Genomic DNA, 26745 nt, shown 5'->3' with positions numbered 1-26745 from the left:
GGGGGGGGGGGGGTTACAATTCTGAAATTGTTATCAGACTCGACCGGGTCGTAGTTCCAAATGCCAGGACACGGGTTGGTTCTGTCGCCGACATGCGGACTGATACCACGAGAATATACCCTGAGACACACCAGTGCAGCGTTGTTCACACAATTTCAGGGTAGGGTTTGCAGCCGCCTGGAGGTCGTGTATTGTAAAGTTACCGTTAGAGCCGCCAGGCGGCGACATCTGCTCGGAACGTTATCTGTGCTTGGCTTCGACCTCTCTCTGCAATTCCGCACAGGCTATTCTCGTCTCTCTCATGTTTCCTCTAACCTATACCAACCATCTCTTTCTCTCTCAACCTCGAGTCCGTCGTCTCTCCGTAGGGATGAAACTACAAACTATCGGATTTGTTAAGCCACCGGGAGACGAGCCGCCCTGTCCACCTGGCGTTAACGTATGATTTGTGCGAGTATACACAGAGTCAAAAGTGTCCACGCATGTCTGGTCTCTAGATACAAAAAAAAAGTCAACACTCCAGCCATTGCGTTAAAATGACTCGCACTATACTGGTATAGCTAAAAATTTTTGGGTCTGAGGCAAAAAAACGTGTTGCTACGAGTAGTGTGCAGTAGTCCTTTTTCGTTAGAAAAAAAATAAGGGGATAAAAAACATTGAACGATTTTAAAAGCTCGTGCGGGTTGATTTAATTGTTTAATTTTAATTGGATACGCTAAGTATGGCGGATTAAAATCGGACAATTTACGCTCTACTATAAGAATTTAAGTCGCGCAACAGAAATATTTAAGCTTGACTGGATGATCGAGGATGTACAAATGCGTAGTATTAAATTTTGAAAAACGTAGACTGATATGTAATACGAAAGTGGATCTCAGTTTCAATTTTTTTTGTTCTTTTTTTTTGGTACCTATTTTTTACTTCCGGTAACGAACGTGGTGCCTTACCTCTAACCTGCTTCTAATACTGAAACTGTCAGGAGGTATCAATGGTGGGCAGTATACCTATACATGTATATTGTATATGACCGAATGCCAATATACAGAATACGAAATCGATTGATTTCAACTGTCAATATTTTACGATAGCAAAATTTAAATATTCGATGCTGTGATATACCATGCTGACCGTAATAGATTCACTGTGTGAAATTTTGCTTGCATGATACCTAACTCTTCCTTCCGCGTGATATAAATTCGTTTCCGATCGGTAATTAATAAACGATGAGGTATCGACGTTTGCAGGAGAAAAATAACCACTGGAATTTAATAATTTCGATATATCCGTAAATGATGGTATGCTAGTAATTGATAAATGCAATACAGGGCTCTTCACTTGACATTTTACTCGATGCGTTTTTAATGATGGTGATACCAACACATTTTGCAAATTTTTCAACACAGTCGTGTATTTTCGACTTTAATCCTTTACGGATCTACAGAACAATTCCGATATCCGTATTAAAACTTTAATAATAAAATTAGGACGATTTTCCTCTGTTAGATAAAAAACGATAAACCTCAAGGATTTTATGGACGTTTAGAAACGTCCCCGCCACAGATTCACGTAAGATTGAGGAAATATATTCGTATTTAAAGTGAGGGTAAAGATAACTTTACGGGCTGCCATTACTCGAAAGTATCCATGCTCACTCAGTAACGTCGGTACTGTCCTCGAAATGAATTTTGGATTTATGAATTTCAAATTTCCATTGACGTAATAATAATTCCCTTGGCTGATCCGGATGTAATGGTTTCGTAAAATTTTACCAGCGTCTATACTCCCGGACCGCTTTAAAATGTAGGTCAATCCTTAATTCCACCGAAGTACCAGCGAGAAACGTATTATTAAAAGTTTTTCAACTGATATCCTTACCAAACGACACCCTACCTTGTGAGAACAGTGACGAGTGCATTTATAACTTTACGAACCAAATTCATTAAATATACTCGTTATAAGATTTCGCGATAGGTCTAAAGATATTTTCTAGTCTATATTTCGAATTTAATTTTTTTAAAGTAAATTTCACTGTGGTTGAACCGACTACGTAATTACAGGTGCTTCCTTATACAAGTCTGTTTTTGCAATAAATAAAATATAAAAGTATCACGTTTTTCGTGTCTATAAATTAATACGAATGAAATATTTTTTTTTTTAGGAAAATTGGTATTTTGTTAACAGCAGGTGATAAAGAGATATTGTCATTAGTTTGTTAAAATACCGACAGTAACTAATTCTGAAAAAGTCTCAAGGTATTACTAGACGGTGGGTATGGTAACAAAACAGTTTACCGACCAAGCATTTTGCAACCCTTGGCAAAGAGTGGTTTTTCTCTTCCTGCCTTATCGACATGCCCCATGCACTGTCGCCCCCTATACCGACCGAGAGCGCATGCGCGGGCTATTTCGATCGAGTACGTTTACCCTCGTATCGAATTTTACCGCCAGAGTCACTAGGGGTTGGTCGATGTGAACGAAATAACCAGGAAATGACTTTGTTTACACTATAAGGGAAGGCAGGAGAATTGAGCGGATCAAATATCCCGTGTTAAGCATGGCAGAAAATGCGCATGTAAGCAGCCCTGCCCATTTTCAATTTAACCACCTAAAACAAAGACACCGTGAACAGCGCACCTTCTATCCTCGGTTCGCAGTTTGTATACGCAGGAATGTTGCCGAGTGGAAAATTTCACCCCCATTCTTCATAACTTTATGTCCCTATGTAAAAAATTTATAACCTCCCTTGTATATGCCCCCATGATACAAGGGATGTACATGTGAAAACATTATACTAATTCGACGTGACAAAAAAAAAACATCCCTCAAAATCCACCAAATTACTTCAAACGGCAAATAAAATTTTCAAAGCAATTGCGTAGGTATGTCAAAATAATAATAATATTACACAGAAACACGTAAATTACACGTGTAGCTACATAAGTTGAGATTAGCAGAGTAGTACTAATCCCCCACGTGAGAACAGGTTGACGTTTATTAATTGTGTCAGGAAAGAGGGCGGTCACATGCTACCCCCAAAATTATTAGGGCTGCGTGATTCCAGACGGGCAGGCGAACAATGATTCCGACTATTCACCTCGTTAAGGCACCTTTTACTAGCAGCAACCTACTAGAGCGTCAGAAGCAGTTTCAGCCCTGAAGTTCCCAGTTGGAATTGCCGAGCCAAGGCAGTCGAGGATGATTACGCGATATTTGCAAAGGGCGGGTATGGAGTTCCTTTGACCGAGGTAGTTCCCTCTATCGAGAAAGGGTGTGCCCGTTGAAATTCGATTCGTACGATTCGAATGATACCTTTCAGTACTGTTTTCTAGACTTTAAGGATTAATTCGAATATAAACTTTTATAGGCAGTGCGAGCCCTTGTAATAATGTAGAATTCATAAGGGTCGAAAGCAACAGATGCAAGTACTTTGGCAACGGAGGAGTCTTACTATTGATCCTTCGGTAAAGTTTGGCGGCGACGAGGCAAGAAAGGGAAAATGGCTAACAGTGGTCGCCCTTTGGTTTTCAAACCCCTATTTCGCCTTCCTCAGGCGACTGTCACTATACCGTGGGTTCCAACCCCAATATGTGTCTTTCACCATATATCTTTATCTTTCTCTGGTTATGCTACTCTCTCGCGCGCGGTCCTTGTTCTTCGTCGCGTTTCGTTACCCTTTTGATTTCGCAATGTAGAGGCAGCTCGATACAACCAGTAGGATGAGAACGCTCATCCTCCCGTGACTCCATCCTACTTACTATTCCGGAAGAGAAGTCAACGGGTTTTGAAATGCAGCTGGTGTCCGCGAGTCTCTTATCTTTGTGTCCTACGAGAAGAACCGATGCAACGTGTCACGTGGCCAAGCCGCCACCGCGTGTAACTTTCGAAACAATTTTTATTTTTAAACCTGTTTCAAAATCCTGTCAGCTTGAAAATCGTATTTTATTTTCCTCGTATCGATACAAAATTTATTTACCTACCTAATCATCCCTATCGCATGGCTGTTATCAATAGAAAAATTTCACAATAATCTATGCAGGATACTTCACTTTTTTTTTCATTGATTCCTACCATCAATTAACTTGTATCGCTCGATTATTTAGAGGGTTTCTAATCTCGAATTGGTTATACTTGACAAATGACCCAATATCTTATCACTGAAGTGAACGAGCCGATAAGCGTTATTCTGCAATCGAAAAGATTGACCATGAATTATTTAGGGTTATAGGGACTATTCCAACGAAAAAAATCACGTGGAACATGTAATCGTAATGGGATCCCTCTTGTCATCAAATAAGACTATCGCTCTAGTTCGTGCACGCGAGTAACAAATCAGTTTGTTCGAGGGTCAACATTTACAGAGTGATAAAAAAAATTGGCTACATAAACGAAGTGACTACTGCCACTAACGTAATAGTCGATGTTCAGCTAGGGAGGAGCACGCACGAGTAACGTGAACGTTAACGTAATCGCATACTATACCTATTGAGATGGAAGTTCGAAATAACACAATTTTATACATATATACAGAGTCAGGATTTCATGGACCAGTTCTCTGGAGTCGTACGTCGCGTTAGAGTGGTTGAAGATTAATGGCTCGAGTGCCGGGACACGTGAGGCGAACCGACGTAGCACTGGCGTGCAGTAATCCAAAAGAGTGAGAAGGAAAAAAAAAAAACAAAAAAAAAGGGTTGAAATAAAAAAAATCCCATCGCTAGAAAACGAACGTACGAAAATCCAATCTCGTACATCCACCTAGTTGGATGGAATAATAGGACAAGGAAAAATGAAGTGGATCCGACATCACTGTCAGGCGTCAAATTTTTATGTCTTTCAGGTCAGATTTTAATGTGACTTCGGACAGCCTACGATTCGCGTTAATCGTTCGACACGGGTTATATGCATATTCCGACGATTGTCTTTGCATGACTTAATCGTTCAAAAACGCATCTAACGCTTTGCGAATGATCTTCAAGAACTTCGCTTGGCTCCTCAGCTACGGTAGGTATACGTGTCTGCTTTATTCGTAAGCTTAATGGTGAATTGTGGTTAGAATATTCTACAGTGCGTTTACGATGACTATAAAGGGATACTTTTTTTTCTGTCGCGATTATATCATCGATGGCTTATCGATCACGTGATAAAAATAGAATGGACGTTGACGAGATATACTTTACCAGGACGTAAACGAACCGCGAAGAGAAAATGGTCGATAGGCTGGCCTCGTTAGGCAGTTCTCGCGCTTTGGCAAGCAAAGGAGCGGCGCTTGTTAACATAACCCAAGTAAAACATGACAGAGGTGGTCAGACATCAAAGTATACAAAACAAGGAAGAATTCACGGTGTAGTTATGCCTCCTACTAACCAAATACCATTTATGATAAAACAACAGATTGCAGCGAGTGAATATTGCCATTATAATAAACAGGAAAAATGAAATTTTCATTAATTTTCATAAGGTTAGAGACGGTAATAGCAGGAAATTATTAATACGAATGATCAGTTCTTCCACAAAAGAAAAAAAGGGTATCCTCTTTATACTCGCAGGATAATCGTATCTCCAGAACCCATGTAGGTATTTTGAATGGGTATCTTTTACCTTCAATCGTTAGTAGCTCACGGAGGATCATTAATTTTTCCAACACTGGCAGGTATGTTATAACATATATATGTATACATATAATTTGTAAAAGAGTAAAGGAAAATTTCTGAACTTGGATATCACCTCATCCCCCAAAGGGATGACGAATCGCATCGTTTACGCGCCGAATGGCCGACGCCAGGAATTCCGTGAGATGTAATTTCGAAAGGTGGGAGACCTCTGGACCATTATTGGCGTGAATTATGTTCCGAATGCGACGTCGGTCGATAAGTCATTTACCGGGTAAAGGAAGTATTGCTATTTCGGACTTTGGAGAATTGCTGGGTTAGACAAGAAGTCGACCTGGCTTGATTGAAACGCAATGGAAAATAAATGGCAGAAACATATGTAAATACTGATGCATCGTGGGAAAATATATCGAACAACGATTGGACGTCTCTTCAACATGAAATCAGCTGACGGTCACTGACGTTCTTGGATAGTGAAATATGTTAAGAAATATAATAATAATAAATGTCGATAACGTCTATCAATTGGAGGTAACGATAAATCGGGCGATTTGTTAATTTATCTGTCGATGCACCACATGAAGTTTTTGATTAAAAAAATTTTTATTTAACGCAAAATACGCTTGACGATAATTCCAATGAGTTATCGAAGTGACTGATTGTCATCGGTTGTGACGTATAACGGGATAAACGTGAATTACGACTGTTTACCTAATTAAAGGGACAACGACGTATTTAAATTGGAGATACGCCGAACACAGATTTGGCTATTCTGCCGAATTATCTTAGATAAATAAACGCATCCAATAAATCAACCTGTGGGATTATCCGGTCGATGCATTTTGATAGGAGCAAATGCCTCGTTACGTTATTTAAACGTAATAAACAAAATTATAACCTAATTTCTCTGTCAAACGTCATGGCTATGTATAACGGGTGATACTGCCCATCGCGTTGGATTAATTTCAACGATGTATCAGAGAAAGTATAGTATATGTAAACGCGACCTTGCACTATAGTTGAATAAGCTATGTAAGGTTCATTTAACTGGCACGAGCCAAGGAGCACGGCTCATAACGAAGTGATTTCATAAAAACAAGATAATTTAACGGTTGCAAGATAATAAAATGCGTGAATTCATATTTACAGCACAGAGTTTCGAGAAAGCGATTTTTTTATCGGAAAATTTTTAAATAGAGTTCCATAAAATTCACAATAATATTTCAATATTATAAATCTCGATCAACCGATTCGAGGGCATCGTATCAATTTTCATCTACGTGTGACTGTAACCGTCTAGCTATCGACACCTGAATAATAATGCATTCCTTGTATTCCGATAGTGTGCTATTATATAAAGTAAGTAATTAGTACACAGTGACATATAGTATATCACTGTTGCAGTTTAAGCCGGATAGAGTGTATATAGAGATAGTGGCTCTTTCAATTTCGAATTGCAATTAATTATGGTTAATAGAACAAAAGCAAAGTCCAATATCAAGGCATTGTACGCTCTCCATTGTTAATTCCTTGATTCGCATGGATCAATGATCTGTACTTCTACCTTGTCCCAGATACACGTCAGGTTCAATAATTTGACATTATAAATTTACACTAATTTATACAAGGATGACGTAATGGTATAAATAGAATTCCACGTTGCTATACTAAGCTTTGAGGCATTTTCAAATATTAACCTTTCAATTGGACATGACAGTGTTCAAGTTTGCTATAGCAGTTACGTGTGAGATATGTTTGACTTCGAGCGTATATACGTTTTTCTGTCTCGTTCTTTTTACACGTATAGGAATAGGTCAATTTTCCAGGTTGCCTCAATAGAAAATTCTCCTATTTGTCATTGGTCAATATGAGAGGCAATAATACTCTATAGCTACAGCAAGTACGTATCTGGTGTATCTTACCTTAAGCTGATGTTGTGGCCGTCTGAGTGCACCTTGGTCCCGTCGTCCACCTAGTCGATCGGCTTCCGCTTCCAATCCCTCCATTGAAGACTCAGCTTCGCTCAACCAAGCCAGGAACTTGTCCAGAGACCGGTCGAAGTTATGGAGGGAGTTCATTGCCGAGTGCAGTAGTTTCCCTCGATTGATGATACTGCGAGAGAGTATTGCTTGTTACGATAACAATTCTAAGGTTGATCAGTCACGTGAGTCCATAGGAAATGAAATTCAATTCGTTTCAATGGATGAATACGGATTGCGAGTAAGTTCGTGTACTGTATTGATTATAAAAAAGATCGAAGGATTTTATAGAAAAGTATAGAGATAATATACCTTGTGTTTAGATTGTTGTATCTCTGATTGATTGTTTCAGTCATTTTCTTGACTCTCGTAGTATCGTCCTGCTGGTAAACAGCTATGAGCTTCTGCGTGAGTTGATTGAATAGTTCTATCTGATGCTTGTACTGATGTAACTCGGCGTGGAAGGACTGAAATAAAATGTAAAAAATTACATTAAACTTTCATAAACATGGGGTCGACTTTCGATTCTTTGAAATGTGGCAAATGGAATTGGACTGATAGGCTAGTATAGACGTAAATGATAGGAAAGTTTCTGCTTAAGTAAATTGATAAATATTCCATCTTGTGAACCCATCAGCCTTTGGAAAATTTATTTTTTCCTCGATCATTGTCATCTGAAAAATCTAATGGTTACGTGCGATATATCAAGGTATCTCTAGCTCTGTATTATGAAAATCGCATTAGGTTAGGTTCGTATAATAATTCTTTGAAGTAACGCTTAAGTATCTACTTTTAAAAATAAAGGATAAGCTTTCCTTTCTTCTTTATGAATTCAAAACAGTTACCGCTGTACTTTCGCGGAACTCAGAGACGAGAACAAGCTTCTTGCATTGGGCAAAGAGGTAATAGCAGGGAATAAACGAGGAAAAGTTGGGAAGATTCCGGCCAGGTAGACACTTGGAATTTAGGTTAGGTCAGGTGTACTGCTGCGAAAGTTTCCTTAATTCCGGAATTTCCGTACCATATATTTCTCGTTATGTCTAGTAAAGTCGATTTGCATTAAAGATACTGTGGCGATAATACGTAGAAGCCGCAACTAGACTTACCTTTTGCTCCCGTAGCTGAGCCTCCAGGACGTCAGCTGTGTGGCCGACAGCACGCATCCTCTCGAGTCGAGTTTCCATTCGTGCCAACCAGACTTCCACCTCGTTTCTTTTAGCTTCGTATCGTTGACTATCGCCGAGCATGGCGTCCAATTGAGTTTTTCTTTGCATCACCTTTGAGTTTGCCTCGTCCCAGTGTTCCCTCAGCTTGGTGACTGCAAAACAAACAATTCAATATAGAGACGGGTCATTGAGATTCCTTGCTAAAACCTCGAAGCTCAGTGTGAGATTCAGCTATTTAATTTTTCTATGTTAGACAATGACGCGCGTGGTCGAAGCATGTGATTAGTTTACATCTGCCGATTCCGATGGAAAATAAATAACACTCCCTTCTATTATTCCTCTCCGAGTCTGACTTTGTTCGTCGCGATAAAAAGAATTTTGCTCTGCATTCAGTGATTTTTGGGGTTTGAAATGATCCTGTGGTTTTTTAAATATTTCTATTTCGGCTTTACACGCGGTTTATTCATTACTTCCCACCAACTGTGGCAAACGGACGTGAATGTAGCGATGAGAGGTGCGCGTAACACGTGTGCATTGCGTACACGGGATATATACGCAAATATGAAAAGAAGTTACCATTTTTTTTTCAATACAGAAAAATAGACTTTTTCGTTTTATTATCAACACGTTATGGGGATTCCGTATATATACGTATATCAATTCAATATGATTTATTCAATGTACATAATACATAGCCACCTCGCCCGCTGCCGTAATTATTGCATTAAATGTTAAAGCCAAATATTGCTGCAAATTCAATGAAAGGAAATTGAATTATCGATTAATCAAATGAGAAAATACACTTTATACGTTAAACGTGTAATAACGATTTCACGTGTTTGAATACGTAAATTTCCAGATAGAACCGGCAAATATCACACGGTTGGGCAAAAAGCGTATAAGTTGCAAAAAAATAACAAAAAAAAAAACCAAGTTAGCTTGTCAACCTGCCAATTCCTCCATGACACGAGTATCTATGTACGTCAGATCATCCCTTTAAACTTCTTGCCAGTACCTTTCAAACAGATCCGTATATATAAAAAGTTCCGTGAACACGTGTCGTCGAAGAGGGATGACACTAAAATAAGTTAAAACGAAAATAAAAGAGATATAGAATAAATAAAATAATGATAAAAATTCCTATATCTACGCTATTGTTATCGAATATATTTTTTTATTCAAATTTTTTAAAAATTTCACGACAACCGACGCCTTCAAAGTTTCTCTTTCGAATTTAAGTGAATTACGAAATTGCCGTTAAATGCCCGGATGACGTACAAGACGCTAGACAACCCCTCAACCCCAATGCCACGAGGGGTTGAATAATGTTGAAAGACGACACGTTGCAGAGTTACGAGAGTATGCTTGATGGGGTACAGGTACTTGGAGCTCAGGTCGGAAGCAAATGGCTGATCTATCACCTCACTTCCAGAGGATATAGAGTGAAAGATGGCGGCATTGTCTACTAGGGGTTGTCAGTGACTTATTACGAGACCCATTCACTCTCATGGTTGTGTTCCATTCTCAGGTTTGTGCCCTTACAACCATCTGGAAGGGCACAAGTGCCGGAGGTTTCAGTGGAGGAGGAATTGAGCCGCTTTTCACGGTGACGCATTGTCGGATAAAGTTTTCCACCCCTGATGTACGGATCGTTCTCCGATCTCTTTTTTTTTCTCGTAACCTTTCATTTTCCCACCTCCCGCAACGTCTGTATCATCAACAAGAAGAATTTCTCGATTTCGTGGTAAAACCATAATTTTATCTGTCACTCAACATTTTCTTTATCTACCCCAACTATGGTAGTCATTCGAAGCATCGAATACCTGAATCTGAATCAAACAGAAGTGGGACCTTCTTAATTTTCATAAGATACCCCATACCCCTCCGACTCCAATAATTTACCAGTAAGTCTTATTTTTTTGTATATTACTTTATATGTTACGTATTTTTCTTATAATTCCTTTCAGTTCGACTTAAAATTTCAATTACGCTAGCAGCGTTCCAAATAAAGGCATATAAACAATCCCTTTGATTTAAGTCTGAAACGGCATTGTCAGATGGTATAACGTGAAAATGAAACGTCTAAGAGTATACGATGGATATTATAATAAACTCACTAGATAACAGGATAAAAAAATTTCAAAACCCAGAAATTTGACTTGACTTCTTGTCACATTGAAAAATTGTCTCTTGTCCGAGTATGAACAAGAGAAACGAGTGAATGAAACACGATAGTCTAAGGTGTATCGGTGGTAGCGGTATATTGGCAAGATGAGCTAAAAGAATAAAAAGAAAAACAAATATATATATATATACACTTCCTACGACAAAGTTCAGTATGTAATATCCGGTGTCCATAGAGTACCTCCGATACATAATACAATCTGTCCAATGTGTCACGGTACGTTTGATATACATACGTGAAATGGTCTGTATGTTCCAGAAGAATAAAAAATGCTTAAAAAGAAAAGGTCCCTCTTTAATAACAGTATTTACAGGAATAATTGTATTTTGACGGACATTAGCAATCATTACGAATTGACATAGAACCGTTCATCATGAATAACTTAAAGGTAAATAACATATTAGCAGTAGTTTACCCAATATAAAAAATTTACTACCATAAGTTTAATATTAAATAATTCACTTTGATATTCGTATAAGGCACGGAAAGTCATTCGGCGATATTTCATGTTAAATTCGACGGATAATTTTCTACTTTCTTCAGTGAGACGTCGTTAATAGTTATTCACTTCCAAATGCCAAGGAGGATGCCACGATCATTCACGATTTCTACATCGACGAAAATTCGCGCAAACTCCTGAATATCAATGGGGAGAGAACCTTCGCTCAGGTTTGACAGAGCAGAGAAGGGAAAATGGATTTGATGATAAGGCATAGTATAGAGAAAGTGGTACAGTATAGTAACCAGTGCAGAGTATCGATAGCATCCAAGCTGAATGAAGCAGCGTGCACCCTTCTCATATCAGAATTACGAAATGCATAGAACCCGACTGCGTTAACGCCCTATACCATTAATCATCAAGGGAGTGTGTGACGTTTGGGAAATAGATGGATTTTCAAACGAAATGCACAGACACGATGACATTGGGAATTGAATGGTTTGATGGAACGATTTGCAATTTCCATACATACGTGGCAATTTGATTAAATTCAATTAAACTTTTATGAAGCATGATCAACTGTATGTAAAAATGCAATTAGGTATGAATATATCGATTGCGTTTAATTACTTGGTATATTCTTCAATATTCGTCTTATCAAAGCTCTCGCATATATCTATATCGATATATAAATTAAGTATCGTGCTTTAGGTCGCTCGCGTCCAGTTTAATAACGTAAAATAAGAAAGTCAAGAAGAAAGCTGGCACACGTGACGGAGAATGATCGAAATAACGAAAAAAGAAATAAATAAAAAGAAAGTTTTGTCTTGGCCAGAAAATCTTAAAAACTTACAATTTGTATTCGTTCAGAGTTCTGCGATTGGTAATTGGACTTTTCTTCAGTTCTTTGAAAGTTTGAAAGCTCCTGATCCTCGTAACGCGTAAGCTGAACTTTGCAACGGATTAATAATCCCTTGGACATCCTCTCGAGAAGAGCCAAATTTCCTTTTAGATTTTCAATATCAATACTGAAGGCAATAATGCGCAAATAACAAAAAAATATGGATTCATCTCAAAAACCATAAAAAAGAAAAAGTTGCGCAAGTCCAAAACTAAGATAAGTATCGCCGATAAGTCATTCCATGTAACCTGTTACGTCGTATATAATAAAAGCTTTTATCGATCACATGTAAATATACACATATCCCCTACTACGTTCATTCAGAATTATCTGTAACACTACCTGACGGATGTAGAAGAATTACAGGACGTTTTATACGCCACTAAAAATACACCCGTATATTATGATACGTTATCATGACGTCACAATACATCAGAATTAATTCAAAGTGAAATATGAGTTTGTATTATTGACCAACGCGAAGGGATTTATCCTTGCATTCTTATTATCTGTCAAATAGAAGATTCCAGGACCACCATCTACCGCTCGAAAGTTTTAATCCCAAAAAGCCTGCATACCGATATCAAAGCGGAATAAGCGTGTTGCTAAATCTTTTAGCAGTGTTAAGGATCAATTATGTTTTTTCGAAGTGGTTTAAACCTCACGACGAACCTCTATCTAATTGCAATATCTAGAGGAGATAATACTCTGGTAGTCGTATGCATGCCAGATCAATATTGTAAGCTACTCTTCAGATGAATAACTATCCGAATACTCTGTCTACCGTTATGCGCTATGTATCTATATAATACATTATATACTAGGTGCGTGTATCGTACGATAGAAGCACCGGTATGTGTCTCGATTAAATTGAAATAGATCGCTGCACAGTGTATTGGGGATCAATGCAGTCTTGGTTGTAAGTAAAAGTTTACGTACGTCACGAAACTTGAGGTATTGTCATGCAGAATTCATAGGTCTGATAACATATGGCAAGTATATAATGGCAATGCAGGTGAGTACAGTCGGTAGACGATAATATAAATAAATAAGGGTGTAATTTTAGAGACGTCAGTTTGACGATGGACTGCAACAAATTGTAGTTGATTTATAGAATGACAAAAAGTTATACGATTACAGGAAAAAAAAAAAAGTACTCAATACACGCGAAGTATGTAGATACATATTTTCAGTGATTATAGGCAGTTAATGATTGTATGGAATCATGTCGCTGATTCATGTAATTCAATGCATACATAGTGCACCTGCTGCGGAGAGGCCAGGCGTGGGTGCAATTTCATTTGGGTATCTCGTGTCAGTCAATTATCGAATAAAAAATGGAGAATTATATTTAACCTGACGCGGTAACATTATGACACGTTATCTTATGGCGCATCCACAACGGAAGTCGAAAAAATGAACGTGGATGAGCGAATCGGCTTCTCGCGATTCCTGCAGGAATTTAGTCAATGTAAATCAGATTGTATTCCCTTTGCAATACGTTACCGTCATATTGTAGCACCCTTGTAAAAGCACCCCTCTTATCTATACAGACAGGGATTTAATTCTACCCGTATTAAAATGTCTTTCGCGTTGACCGCGACACTCTGGGAACTGTTGGGAATTCTAAAAGTGGTAAAAAAAAAACTTTAGGATTTTGTATTGAATTAAGGTACTACACGTTAAAGGAAAAAGTTATGAAACTTAATAATTGTTGTTTATACTGTACATGACATAGTGATATGCTATTGATAATAAAATTCATATAATCGATTGTCTTCTTACGTTTCCACCGATTCAATATTTTTTCTTATACATTACATTTAGCCGGAATTCAAAATTGGAACCGGTCACGTGAGATGCTGAAGGTCAAAGATTACGACTTAAATGTCATACTGATACTCGGGAATAAAGGTATAGAATGAATCTATAAAATGATCCATGCATATATGTATGTCTGTATATATCCATATATTTCGAAGGTTCGAAGTCGGGATTCAAGTCAGCAGATCGAAATCTAGTTAGGATTCGGAATGCGTCGCGACGCTGATCCGTCAAGCGTTTCTACCCGTCCGTCTATAGAGGGTCGAAGCTTTTTCCACCCTTACCATAGGGACCGTTACTCCCTTTTGTATAGAAAGTTCAAGAATTTTTGTTACCTTTTCCAATTTTTATTTCATCATTATTCGACAATTCTTCACCTGTCACTCGAGCACCTGGGATTTTATCGTAATGAAAATTGCAGAAAGCTGGGAAGAATTCATTTTTGTGCAATGAGAGAAATCGTTGATGGTACGTTTATTCATATAAAATTTGAGAAATATGAAAATTTTATTCCCTGAAGGTGCGAATGCACCTAAAAAATGCACATAAAATCTTTAGTCTAAAAAGTTTTAAGCTTCACTCGTAAAGGATCGGTCGAAATGAAGAGCACAGTGTAATGAGCAATAAAGAATAAGAATAGGGGTTGGTCATTTTATTTGAACATTTACTTCGTTGTATTATGGGAGTTCAGAATTGAAAATAATAACACTGTGTAAATTTTCTAAAAGGCTCGGGAAGACAAGCTGATCAATTCGAGAATAATAATTCCCATAGAGATTCTAGACTTCCGCAAAGAGAAAATGAAATCTGTGAGAATTGAAATCGTCATGTATCGTAAAATTGTATTTCCAGAAGGCAAAGCGGCTAGCAAAGAAATGAATTGTTAGATCAGTGCAAATTTAATCATTTTACAGTTACGTTAAAATAACTTAAGTAACTCTCACATTACTGTATTCGTAATTCAACATGCTACCAACGTATTACAACATAATATTATGAAAAAACAACCCTATCGATTCTGTTTGAAAAAATAATTAATGACTGAAAAATTTGATATATGAGCTTTGAAACTGACATCTAAATTTAATCCATACACGAACAGTATTTATGTAGGTAGAAGCATATTTTCTATCGATCACAAATTTAACTACCCTAAATATACATATACACGTAGACTAGAAAATTCCAAGTTATGTACATGAATTATACCATGCGTATCGGAGAATTTAATGTTAGCAGAGGAGCCTGTAAAGTGCACGATAAGGAAAATGGTAAAATGCTTATGAATCGGATTGAAGCTGCTGGGAAACCAATTAATAAATTTATCGCGCAGAAAAGTTGTTTCAGTTCCCAACGCTTTCTTTATTGGCTCTGTCAATAAGGAAAAGGTGATTTTTCTTCTTATGCAATATCCCTCATCCGCTCCATTCTTTTTTATTCGTATAACGGCGCACGTTTCGCATCGCTCGCAAGCATAGAAATGACTTCGGAGCCTCAGCGATACGAATATAAATGTCGTAGTTTTACCATCTTATGAAATTTCGTTAGCGCGCCCCTTTTCAAGGATTTGCCGTAAAACATAATACCTTATTACACCGACAAGGATGCTTTTGACGTTATGACGTAATTTATTTTTGAATACAACTAATAATGCTGTTTGTAAATCTTTAACGAGACTCAAACGATTTTATAAATTAAAAAATAACAACATGATTGTTTGCGTAGTACGGGTTGAAAATAATAATTAAGGTAGGGCATGATGCTTTCTAGGTTCAACAAATTATTTGCATTACAACATTACGTATACAGGATTATGTATACAAGAATTCGGCTTTATAAGAATATATCAAATTGAACGATTTTAAGGGGCTAGTTTTTTCTGTTTACAAAAGAGAGAAATATGACGATCAAAGTGCAGTTCAATATTTGTCTAGAGTTGGTAAACCTGGTTGATCCATAAATATAGAGGTGTAAGACATACAGTCTCTGTTGTAGGGTCGATTAAAAAATCTTTTGAGATTAATCCACTGATCTCGCGATTAAAATACGAGGCACAATACATAGGATTCGATTGAGACAAGATAAAGAATAACGATTTGCATTTCAATCTTGCAGATTTTCCATATCTAAAAGCACCAATATCTGTATGTATACAGTTAAATATTTGAATAATAAACAGAAAGTTTTTTTATCTCTCTCATGAATTATTTATTTTATTACATTTTTTTTTTCCTTTGGCAATTTTGTATTCCCTATATCAACTTGCCTTATAGAATGTATCGGTAAAGTCTAAATTATATTTCGATAAATAATTCAATAAGAAAAATCTACGAATCACGTCCCCATCAAGGAGCCCGAAGAATGCCAAATGATTTTCGATTTAATCGGCGAAGAAACCCGAACCCTTAAAAAACAAGTAATTCGCTATTGCTAGATCTCGTAGAGTCCTCCAGTATTAAAGGAAGCTAAGCACTTACTAAGAAGAGCATTTATAGATTACTCCGATCTACCAAAAGCTCCCGACTAATTGGATAAGTGCGTTACCCGTGCCTTAAAGATTCTTTTTATTTTTTTATTTAACGCCACTTCACAATCCCTTTCTTTCGTTCCTTTGTACTATTCACTAGGAATTTCGTAATGCCCTGAAAATTCAAGCAAGCATAAATATCCAAGAATTTCGAATTTTCCAATAATTCTCAATCTATTCGACTCCTTACGTACATTTCAGTATATTAATTATTTGGATTCGCAAAGATGCTAATTTTACTTCCGTCTTCTCGGAATATTCAGTACAAGCCTCCGCTATACATTCATCCCGAAGGAAGTGATTGATCGAGGTTAAGAGGTAAGTGCTTGTTAGGTGGATAGATTTAGTAGGTAGGGACCAATTCGCTAAAATCGACTACAGCTCCGGGAAATCGTTTGCGAATTGCACTTTATAGTGATATACGCGTCAGTGAAGAGAATAAAAAATAGAGCAACACGCCCGAAGTCAGGTTAGTTTATAGAACGCTTTTACAACTGAAAGCTCGTGCGGCATAGTCAGCTGTATAAATGGTGCGTGCGTGACGAGCAATTATTATCGCACTCACTCCGAAAGCTTGGACGATGGCCATCCTTCTTTGCCTATAGAACAAGAGCAAGAGAGAATGAGTGAGAAAACGGAAAATAAAAAATAACGAGTCCACAAGGAAAGTAAAAGGTCCTTCGCGCTTCACTGCGACACGAGACATAATTATGGAAAAAGTATATGGGCGAGTATATATATGTATATGGTTATATACCATATGCATAACAGTACACTATCAAAAGGATAACCTATCCAAAATTTCTTTGGTGTGAAAATTTTTTGGATAAGGCTTATCGCATCTACCGTGACATGACAATTGCTGTGGATTTACGTATAATTGGAAGGGTTATTAAAATTATAGTGGATGGCGTTACGAACACCCCTGGGAACTTTCAGTTGGGTCTAATGCGATTAGAGCAGCCTAACTGGTCGGTGTAAAGTAAATCGGCTTGCGCAACTGGAATTCAATATCGACAGTGAAGGAGTACCGTGAAACGGTATAATATATTTAAACGTGTGTTTAGATAAAGTCACCAAAAAATAAATATGCAGACAAAGCTATTTTTCATTGAAATATCTGTGTAATAGCATGAATTAATGGATATGTAGATTTTCTTTTACGATCCGAATTGTAGCTATATAGAATTATCCATTTTTTTTAAATTCTCTTTTTTCTTATTCATTAATATTATTTCACGTAATTTTGTACTTTTACTTTACTGAGAAAGACAAATTTCCAGATGTATTCGTAGACAGTGAATGCGCCTAGTTTTCATCTAAAATGATGCTCCACCCATTTCCCCTGTTTTTCTTTTGTCGCCGTGGAGAAAGAAAAAGGAAACAGAAAAAAAAATGCAGCAAACCTCCCTTTAATTACGAAGTTTTCAACGCCGTGGTCATACCCCCCGAGATACGCTTTCTTTTCTATTATATTTTTTGCCCAGTCCGCTTTCCATCCCTTTCACAGGAGAGAAACGCAATTTAGCAGCTACTCGACATGTTGTCCAGCGCCTAGGCTTTCTCGAATGTCATTCAGAGTTTCCGAATTAGGAAATTAACGAGACGCAGGACGTAATTATAACTACAGAAAGTCATCAAGCGTTTCATGATTGCGTTTCGATTGAGTTTACGCGAAAAAGCCATCGCGCCCATCTTTCCAAGGAAAATCGAATACAGGATGAACAGCAGCGTCAGAGACAAGGTGGATGAGGTTGAGAGGGATGGAAAAAATGGGGGGGGACACTGTAATATTTTTCAGTAAAGTTTGAAAAAAGCACGAAGGTGCCAGGGTGTATCGATGAAACCAACTACCCCTATACAAAGACCCTTGTGAAAGCTCGTATTCGTGTACGTAAACAGGGGATACATCGTCCCCTATAATCAGAAGGTGATCGTGAACGATGGTCCCAATTCCTTTTCTCTCTTTCCCTACTCGTTCGACTTTTTCCTTTCCTCTTTTTTTTCGTACGCCTCTTCTCACTGTTTCGGAGACAGCGGCACGTCCTAAACGGCGCACACGGAGTATCGAGCAGCGAGATTGGATGGCGCATAGACCGGGAACGATATTTCACGATCGCGTGTTTTCGGGCCGGGAATAATTTTCGCGTGTCCAGCGGCGGTTCTGCGGCCGCCACTTCGATACCCATTGCAACGCCGGGATTGCATATTGCACAGTTTGTCTTCTTTATTGGCTACATCAACAACGTGGACACTAGTGAAACGCAAGATTTTATTTGGATAATTTGAATTTGGCGCCTTTCGACATGGCTCGTTATTTACTTGTACACTCAAACGAATATCGTAATGAATTATTCTAGTTAAATTGTAGATATCTTTCAACTGGTTTCTGTTTAAGTCATATTCTGGAGTATGGATGACGTCAGAGATTTATAATTAGAAAATAAAGGGTATAAAGTTAAGCACGGGGTTTCGCTTGCAGTGTGAATTTCCTACGTTTGGGGAATGTTCGTGCGACATACACCGGGAAATAGTTTTCTGCTATGTAGAAAATGGTCGAGAAGTTTCCCATGGTATTTCTTACGAAGAAGAGTGGATTCTATCTCGTGCTTGTGAAGCGCCGGTATAGCACGCACGTGAAAATAATATTTACCGTGGATAAACCGCGTACGAATTTACAAGCCGGTTTCGCGAAATCCCAGAACGATCCTTTGGATGCATTTTCTCTCTGGATTCAACGCAACAGCATGACGCAGTTTGCAAACGTTAAGCTTCGCAAATACAAGTGTACATACTGGGTAAGGATAACAAGACAATTTCATCGAGTTTGTATTCTGCTTGGAATTTCTCTCGAGATGAAAATAGAAAATTTTTAAGCTTCGCGAATGCCTCAGTGAAAAGTAATGTCTGACGAAATGATTGATCAACAAATTTCCTTATAGCTTCGGGATCGCAGGTTAATAAAATTTTGAAATTTTGTCTATCAATATTTTTTTTTCTGTGATCAAATATTAAGCGATTTGAATAGGTCTCGTAAAATCAATAGATAAATTTGAAATTTATCCAATACTCAGCATCCGTCTGGTTGGATGACTGGCTGGATCGCTGCAGTGACATAGGGATTTAATAAGGGCACCATGCCGGCATATTGTTGGGGAATTTAATACGGCTACCCCATTATTATTTATTGCATCGCTCGTCTCTTTTCCTCTTTCCCTTTACTTCTCTTTTCTCTTTACCTTCATCCGCTGCAAGTCAGCAAAATCTCTAGCGCACTGCCATGTAAGGGTAAGCCCTTCTCTCCGTCTCTTTTTGAAAAATGGCAAAAGTTTACCATAGAGATTTTAGCAAATAAAAAACATTCATTTCCTTCGTCCACCAGCATTACAGAATAATCCGGCGTATTGAACGTTAGGGATTTCCAATTCATTAGATAAAATATGGAGACCGACCCCTAGAGGCTTTTTCGGATTAGGCTTTTCCAAAGTTGACCGAAGGCTCAGCCTACCCCCCACTCAGCCCATGGATTTGCAAAAGTTTTCCCCTAGCTTTTTTCAAGATTTTCAAAATTTCCAGACCTACCCCCTATTATCTCCACCGCCGCCCCTTTTCGCTACCTCAACACTATACCATCCCATTCGGACTCTATAAATGCGAATTAAAAATAACATTAACAGTCAAAAATCGCAACATCCAACGCGAACACGAACAGATCCTCAATCTAGGATTTTATACCGATTTTCAAAAAACCAATGACCTCTTTGACAATTTTCTATAGAATCGTTGGAAAGATGAGATTTCGCTATTTCCATCTTCAACCTCATCTCCTGTTGCAGGGATGCAGGGTGGCCGTCTCGAAAATCTCACTCGCGAATTTCCACACTCGGTCTCAATCATTACGAAATACGTGATTTTCAAAATCTCATAAGAAAAACCAACGTTATGCCGCGCATCGCCTTTCACGCAAATCTGCCATCCTCTCGTGTCGTGCCTCAGGCTACTTCCAACTACCCCATTAAAGCAGAACGTTCAAATCAGAAAAGGAATATCCACCTTGCGGAAACTTTGATGTATTTTAATGTGAAAGCGTCTTTATGCAAGTCATTGTACATTCTACGTTGTCCTGAGAAAAAAAAATGTACAGTAAAAGGAAAAAAAAAAAAAAAACTATTAAACCAAGAACTTCAGCCATCAACCGGTTAGAATTCCGCGCGCGATCTTTCCGCTTGCGTGTTATTGGGGGAAAGGAGATCTCGTGCCGTATTAACATACGCAAGCCTCCAAGACTGCTACAGAGACTTACACAATTCTCAAGAGTTGGAAACTTTGATCAAGACAATAATCATCACGAGATTAAATTCTTCGCTTATCCGCGAATACCCTTAGATACAAAAGTGTCCCGTTGCACTAGTCGACAGGCGTCACGATCGTAACAACGAGGACGCGCGAGTCTCGTTAATTATTAACTGAGTCGTACGTGAATGCTGCCATCTACGAGCATTAACTCGGTACTACGCCACTCCATGACGGCATCCACTCGTTGGAATGAACAGACTCCGTAGATTCTTCCAAAAAAGAACAAACTTTCATAATTTGTTAGACCGATATATATTCCGGGAACTTTCAAGGAATTCCTAGTACAACCAAACCGATATATTCACATACGAACCAGCCTTGACTTTACCAACGTCACAAATTTAATTAGAAACAAAACGAGTACTCGTAGAAATTAATATTTCCCAATGAATCCATATACGTTTAAAAATAAGAGAAACACTTTTAAAGAATTCAATGAAAAAAAAAAATCGATATTGACTAATATATAAAAATATCATATCACTATACTTAACCTTACAGACATATGCATCATATGCATAAAGTCCCACGCGTATCTTCCCAGAGCAGGATCCGTCATACGCGCACAAAAATAATAACTACGAATTGTGACGTAACCACAGTGCATTTAAATGCATCGATTGCAAATTTCCCTATATTACCTTTTTTCTTTTTCTATGTACCTTTATCTTCGTCAACACTAACTTCTGCAAGAAAGGCAGTTAATGCATACTGGCAGCTGAAAATTATGGTGGCTATCTTAAAAAGCTTTTTAGCATGCTCACTATGTATAAATATATATATACATATATTTACACGTGTACAGCCCTCTTCGCTTCTCAACACCTAACGGGGCTACCCGCATCACGTAACGTAGTTAGGACTTCGGACTGTGGCTGCGATTGGTCAGTTTCACTCGAGGTATCGCGTGAGGACGAGTGCTGGCGAGAATAATAAAACTCCTGGCTGTGCTATAGGCACAGGCCCAGTGCCCAGGATAAACCTGCTCCAGACGATGATCGTAACAGTATGGCGAGGAACTTCCTGAAATGGCACTGGACACATCGGTACACCCATTCGAATTGCCCGTCGATGAACCAAAGCTGCTGCACTCTGCGTATCGGCCCGATGCAATAATCCGCTTACGGTTCCATGTACCACGGTATATGATAACGACTATATTACGTATATACCATAGAAACTTATATAGTAATATAAGTGACGTTCCTATAAATACATAATATATAGAGAAAAGTTTTATCAGTGGCGCAACGATTACATAGCCGAGGTCGAACGTGGGGCAAATATAATTGCCGAGGTGCAAGACTCGATAATTACTTGTAATGAAATTTTGGAGAACCGATAACACTGGTTCGCCACCCCCTCCCGTCCTTATCCACGATTTTATTAAACTCTTCGTAAACTCTTGGCGACGCGTGGGAAAGTCGATCCGTAATTTTTTTTTTTTTTCACGTTAATGACCTACCCTGCTGAGGATTGGTGTAATCCGACCGCCGACGACTACGATGCTCGGGAGAACCTGTTGGATGGTTTCCTGATAGCGGTGAGATAACGTCCGAGCCCCGTCTTGGTATCAAAGCACCGTGTTCGGAGTCTCTTCTGCGTCTGTCCATATGCGGTGAGTCTTGCGGCGTCCCGTGACCAGAACTTAAGGGCGTTCTCAATGGCGAGGAGTGCGACGAGTACGGAGAGCCTGGTGGGATCTTCTCGTATCCTTCGGGCGTGCACCAAGGCAAGAGATTTCCTTATTAGACCTTAAGAAGATACTCGCTCGATGTACTGATATCGCGATACGCGATAAGAGAAAAAAAAAATAGACGTTCAAAATAAAATTCGCAGAAATCCAGATGCGTGAGCTCGTGCGACAAAAATAAAGTACACGTTCAAAATCTTAAGCATGGTACACAGAGAGGTTAGAAGGATGTAATTGAAGTTAAAAACTCGGTAAAACAAAGATGAATACAAAAAAAAATTATGCCCTTAGGGATAAACTCTAAATCGACTCGTTTCCCAAACTTTTCCGGAAGCCTACTAGAATTCACGGTGGATAAAAAAGAAAGCAAGAGACAGAGAGAAAAAGACTAACGAGAGTGGCCCTTCAGCCCACATATACGTGAAATCGAGGGCTGCTGTTTTTTCTCTCCCCTCTCTTTTATCCCCCCCCCCCCTTTCCAGTAGTTCTACAACTCTCGAAGAAAATGAGATTCTTTTCGAACACGAAAAACGCCATCAGTCGTCTGCTTTTACAACAGAATGGAAAATCTAAAGTCTTGGTCGAACCGACGTGCTCTGGTGTACCTTGGTGTACGCTCGAGGGATGATGAGAAATTCCAGGTATGGCTAGTGGGTGAGATCCAGGATGGGCCAGACCTGCTGGACCTGCCGGGCCAAGAGGGTTGACAAACCCGTGAATTGGATTCCCGTGCATTGGACTTCCATGTACCGAATGCGAAGGAACCATTCCAGGCAATGGGATTCCTCTCATCTGATTCTCTTGCGAGGATGCAGCAGCCGCAGCACTTGGTCCAGGAAGTCCCGAGACAGGACTTCCACGAGCGGATCCTCTTCGTTGTTGCGACATAACTCCAATCTCCGATACAGCCTTATCAACCGCAATCGTTAAACGCCGCGCACTGTATATTTAGGATGTATTAAGCATAATATTGCGCAATTATACGTTTATGAGCACTGAGAAAAATAAAATTTTATTAACGGGGAAAAGATCCTTGTCGTTAAACTTCGTAATTAACGACGAACCACCAAGCTACATATGCTGGGACAACAGGTCTCTCTCTCGCTCTCTCTCGCTCTCTTCCGTAAAGTTTACGAGGACACGAGTCACGCGACGGCGTCTTGTCGCGTGATAATAATTAGAAGCGCATTAAGTTCGCTCGATATCCGCCGTGCTGTGGCAAAAGTTTATTTCGGAACGTCGAGAAATCGCTGCGCGAGAACGAACTTCGTTAAAACCGATGTAAGAAATGAGGGAAGAATATAAAAATTTTCTATTACAACAATTAACGCTACACCGTATACATTTATATAAATTTGTTTTCCCTTCGACGAATATCCACGAGGATGCACGAAGTCTGTCACAGTGCACGTAAAATCTGTACCATCAGTCGCAGGGTGTCGCGCTGACACGAGGAACGTCAGAGGACCACAGTGTTACCTTTCTTCGAGATTCTATTCTTCTTCACTACATATACAAACGCCGTTGACATATTGCAGCGTGACCGAAGGGATGCTTTGTATGCGCGTTCACGTACTTTTGTTATCGTTACGGATATGTCACTTTAATGAAATTCGACGTTCAACTGGTAAGCGTAAATTTTTAAAAATCAAATCCCAAAGCCCACTTATATATATTCAATAAAAATAATACCACAGAATTTTTAAACGATATGCACCAGGCTTAAATCTTACTACGTCCAAGCTCTCTCTATTTTATTTTCATAAAAATTGTCTACAGAGAACCCTACACAGCCCCACCGTTTTGCATGTAATTTCCTTCAAATCTTTTTTTTATTTTCCCGATAATATATACAAATCAAGAGAAACAAGATATATTCACAATAAAGGCGACGCGCGATATCCGTTGCCTGATTGCTCTCCAAGACACGATAAAAGTACTTTCACGATCTTCCTCGGGTACACTGATACCTTTCTCCTTTCTCCTTAGACCCCCCTATCCTTATCACACCCCCATATTCGTTCCGTTCCCTATCACTCGGCAGCAAAAACTTGTCTTCGTTCCGAACAAAACGACCCAGCACGAAATCTTCCAAGCATAAGTAAAAGTCCACCCCTTATCTTTACTCTCTTTCTCCTTTTCTTTTTCCCGTGCACGAGACTCGCATTCAGAAGAACCCCCGTTTAACAAGGAGGTTAAGCACAGCCAATCAATTCGAGGGAGTTAACGCGCGAGATCGTCCACGGTAAGACAAGAAGCGATTCGTCTCGCGAGCACGTTTTTCAACGACGGCTATAGCAGAGCGTCGGGACGCCAGCGTCGGGGTGAGTCCGTGTGCGACAGGGAGCGGCCGCGCGAACACTGGAACTCATGGCACCACCTCCACCTTCGTGAGCAGCACCGCCACCGCCGCCACCGCCGCCGCCGCCGCCACGGCCTTCGTCGCGCCCTCGAACATCCACCCTTCAGGCTGACTACCCTCCGAGTATACCTACTGCTCCTACCTCTCCATTCTACATCCCTGGCTCACTCTCTCTATCTCTCTCTATCTCTGGGTATTGTAAGCCTTTGGCCACAGTGGTAGGTAGATACTGACAACCCTACCCTACACCTCCCAGCAACCCCCTAGCAAGATCTCTACTGCTGGCTACGTAGTACGTCGAACGTACTGAGACCACCTACTAGGCCCCGGCTCTACGTAATTATTCGCCCGCGTATTGTACCGGCTTTACTAGTCTCCGCGAACGGACCATATCCCCTTATACATTAACGAACGAAATAGTTTCCTCTTGTCAGATTCTCAAATCGACGCCGGTATTGTATAACGTGGATAGCCGCGCCACGCTCATCGTACTCTCGCGAAGATACGAAGATTTCAGTGCGCAGAGGGAAACAGAAGTAGAGAGCTTTTACTTCATCCTTTCCTAAGCTTTATCCGTAAAGCTTTGAGTGTTTTCCTTGAAACTTCAAACTCGTACCAGCCACTTTCCACATGGGATAGTAGATACGTACAGGAGAGACTTCCTATTGAAGGGTGTTAAAGGCTGCCACTTTCTATTGCTTTTCGCAAGTGTTTCTAACGGCTTAAAAGGTAAACGAGGTCGTTGAAATGGATTTTCCCGGTACTTCGTACGTTATAGTTGGCTGGTGGTACGTCAAATGAACAATCATAATAATACATTAATAAATGCTATAAATTGACGTGTGTCCGTTAGACTTGAATAGCGATGACCACTACGAGATAGAAAGAGGGAATACTCTGCTTCGTGGCTCAATGATCGACAGTAAAATATGCACTTAGTGATTGAACATGAATAGAGGTAAAATGAAAGGAGACTCCTCGATTGCGGTTTTTTATTGAATTTTACTCTTCGGTAGTTATGCTCCATTCGTATAGCACATATCCGTCAGGATGTGGACACGATATGGAACAATAGGATTTCCAATCCAGTATCAGTAGTCCACTCTATATATATACACACAAGGCTTATTATGAGACTGATATGGACCATGGAGAAATCACTATACATAATGTTCACTCATATTTTACACAGTCCCACGGCGTATTAAATTGCGTATGCAATCCTCTCGATAATACATGAACAGAATCAAAGTACATTTTCAAAGGGACAATTAATACACGACGTGTATACCGACGTTCTAAATCAAACACGTTTTATACGGCAGATTTCATTCGTTCGTTGAAAGAGATGGTAATGATAGGCGCGAGGACTGCCCGGCTTTATGAATTTTGTCGGATCGATCAAATCGCTCGATTCGATTAATTTCATTGCCGTAGAAAGCAAATCGAATATCTAGTTAGTCGCACGCACACACTGCTGTCTGGATGATCCGAAGCAACCATGTAAAAAAAATTAGAGGAGAATATACCTAATGGCGTGGTAAATCTCCTTGGCTATTATCGTTATCAATTATTGCACTTGCATCTGCATGTGTATTGCACGATGCAAATAATGTTTTCGATCAATTCTGACGTTTCGACGAGTTTTAATATTCGCTGCTTAAAAAATATTCCTTCGTTTCCCTTTATAAATTATTTATTATTAAAA

At 39.2% G+C, this 26745-nt stretch overlaps 2 protein-coding genes across 24 annotated transcripts in view; both read right to left on the bottom strand.

Annotated features, from left to right (window-relative positions):
- Positions 1 to 26745, bottom strand: part of LOC107269770 (dystrophin, isoforms A/C/F/G/H) — a 261027-nt gene that overhangs the window by 119882 nt on the left and 114400 nt on the right. For 19 of the 23 annotated variants that reach the window (XM_025087112.1, XM_025087115.1, XM_025087118.1 and 16 more), the window contains 4 exons: positions 9766 to 9828; positions 8691 to 8902; positions 7897 to 8051; positions 7528 to 7717 (listed from right to left, as the gene is read on the bottom strand). In XM_025087112.1, coding sequence (XP_024942880.1) covers positions 7528 to 7717; positions 7897 to 8051; positions 8691 to 8902; positions 9766 to 9828 — 620 coding nt within the window. The remainder of the gene's footprint in view (positions 1 to 7527; positions 7718 to 7896; positions 8052 to 8690; positions 8903 to 9765; positions 9829 to 26745) is intronic. The other 4 variants (XM_025087120.1, XM_025087127.1, XM_015743996.2 and 1 more) reach the window with 1 other exon arrangement.
- Positions 22493 to 25019, bottom strand: LOC112494649. The gene is made up of 2 exons (XM_025087145.1): positions 23281 to 25019; positions 22493 to 22761 (listed from the first exon to the last, which is right to left on the bottom strand). Exons 1-2 carry the CDS (start codon positions 23561 to 23563, stop codon positions 22643 to 22645), a joined length of 402 nt encoding a protein of 133 aa, XP_024942913.1. The 5' UTR covers positions 23564 to 25019; the 3' UTR covers positions 22493 to 22642.

This window comes from Cephus cinctus, unplaced genomic scaffold (genome assembly GCF_000341935.2).
Source record: "Cephus cinctus unplaced genomic scaffold, Ccin1 Ccin1_scaffold0690, whole genome shotgun sequence".
NCBI classification, from domain to species: domain Eukaryota; kingdom Metazoa; phylum Arthropoda; class Insecta; order Hymenoptera; family Cephidae; genus Cephus; species Cephus cinctus.
The sequence above is the reverse complement of the archived record's forward strand: the minus strand, read 5'-3'. Positions and strand labels throughout refer to the sequence as shown.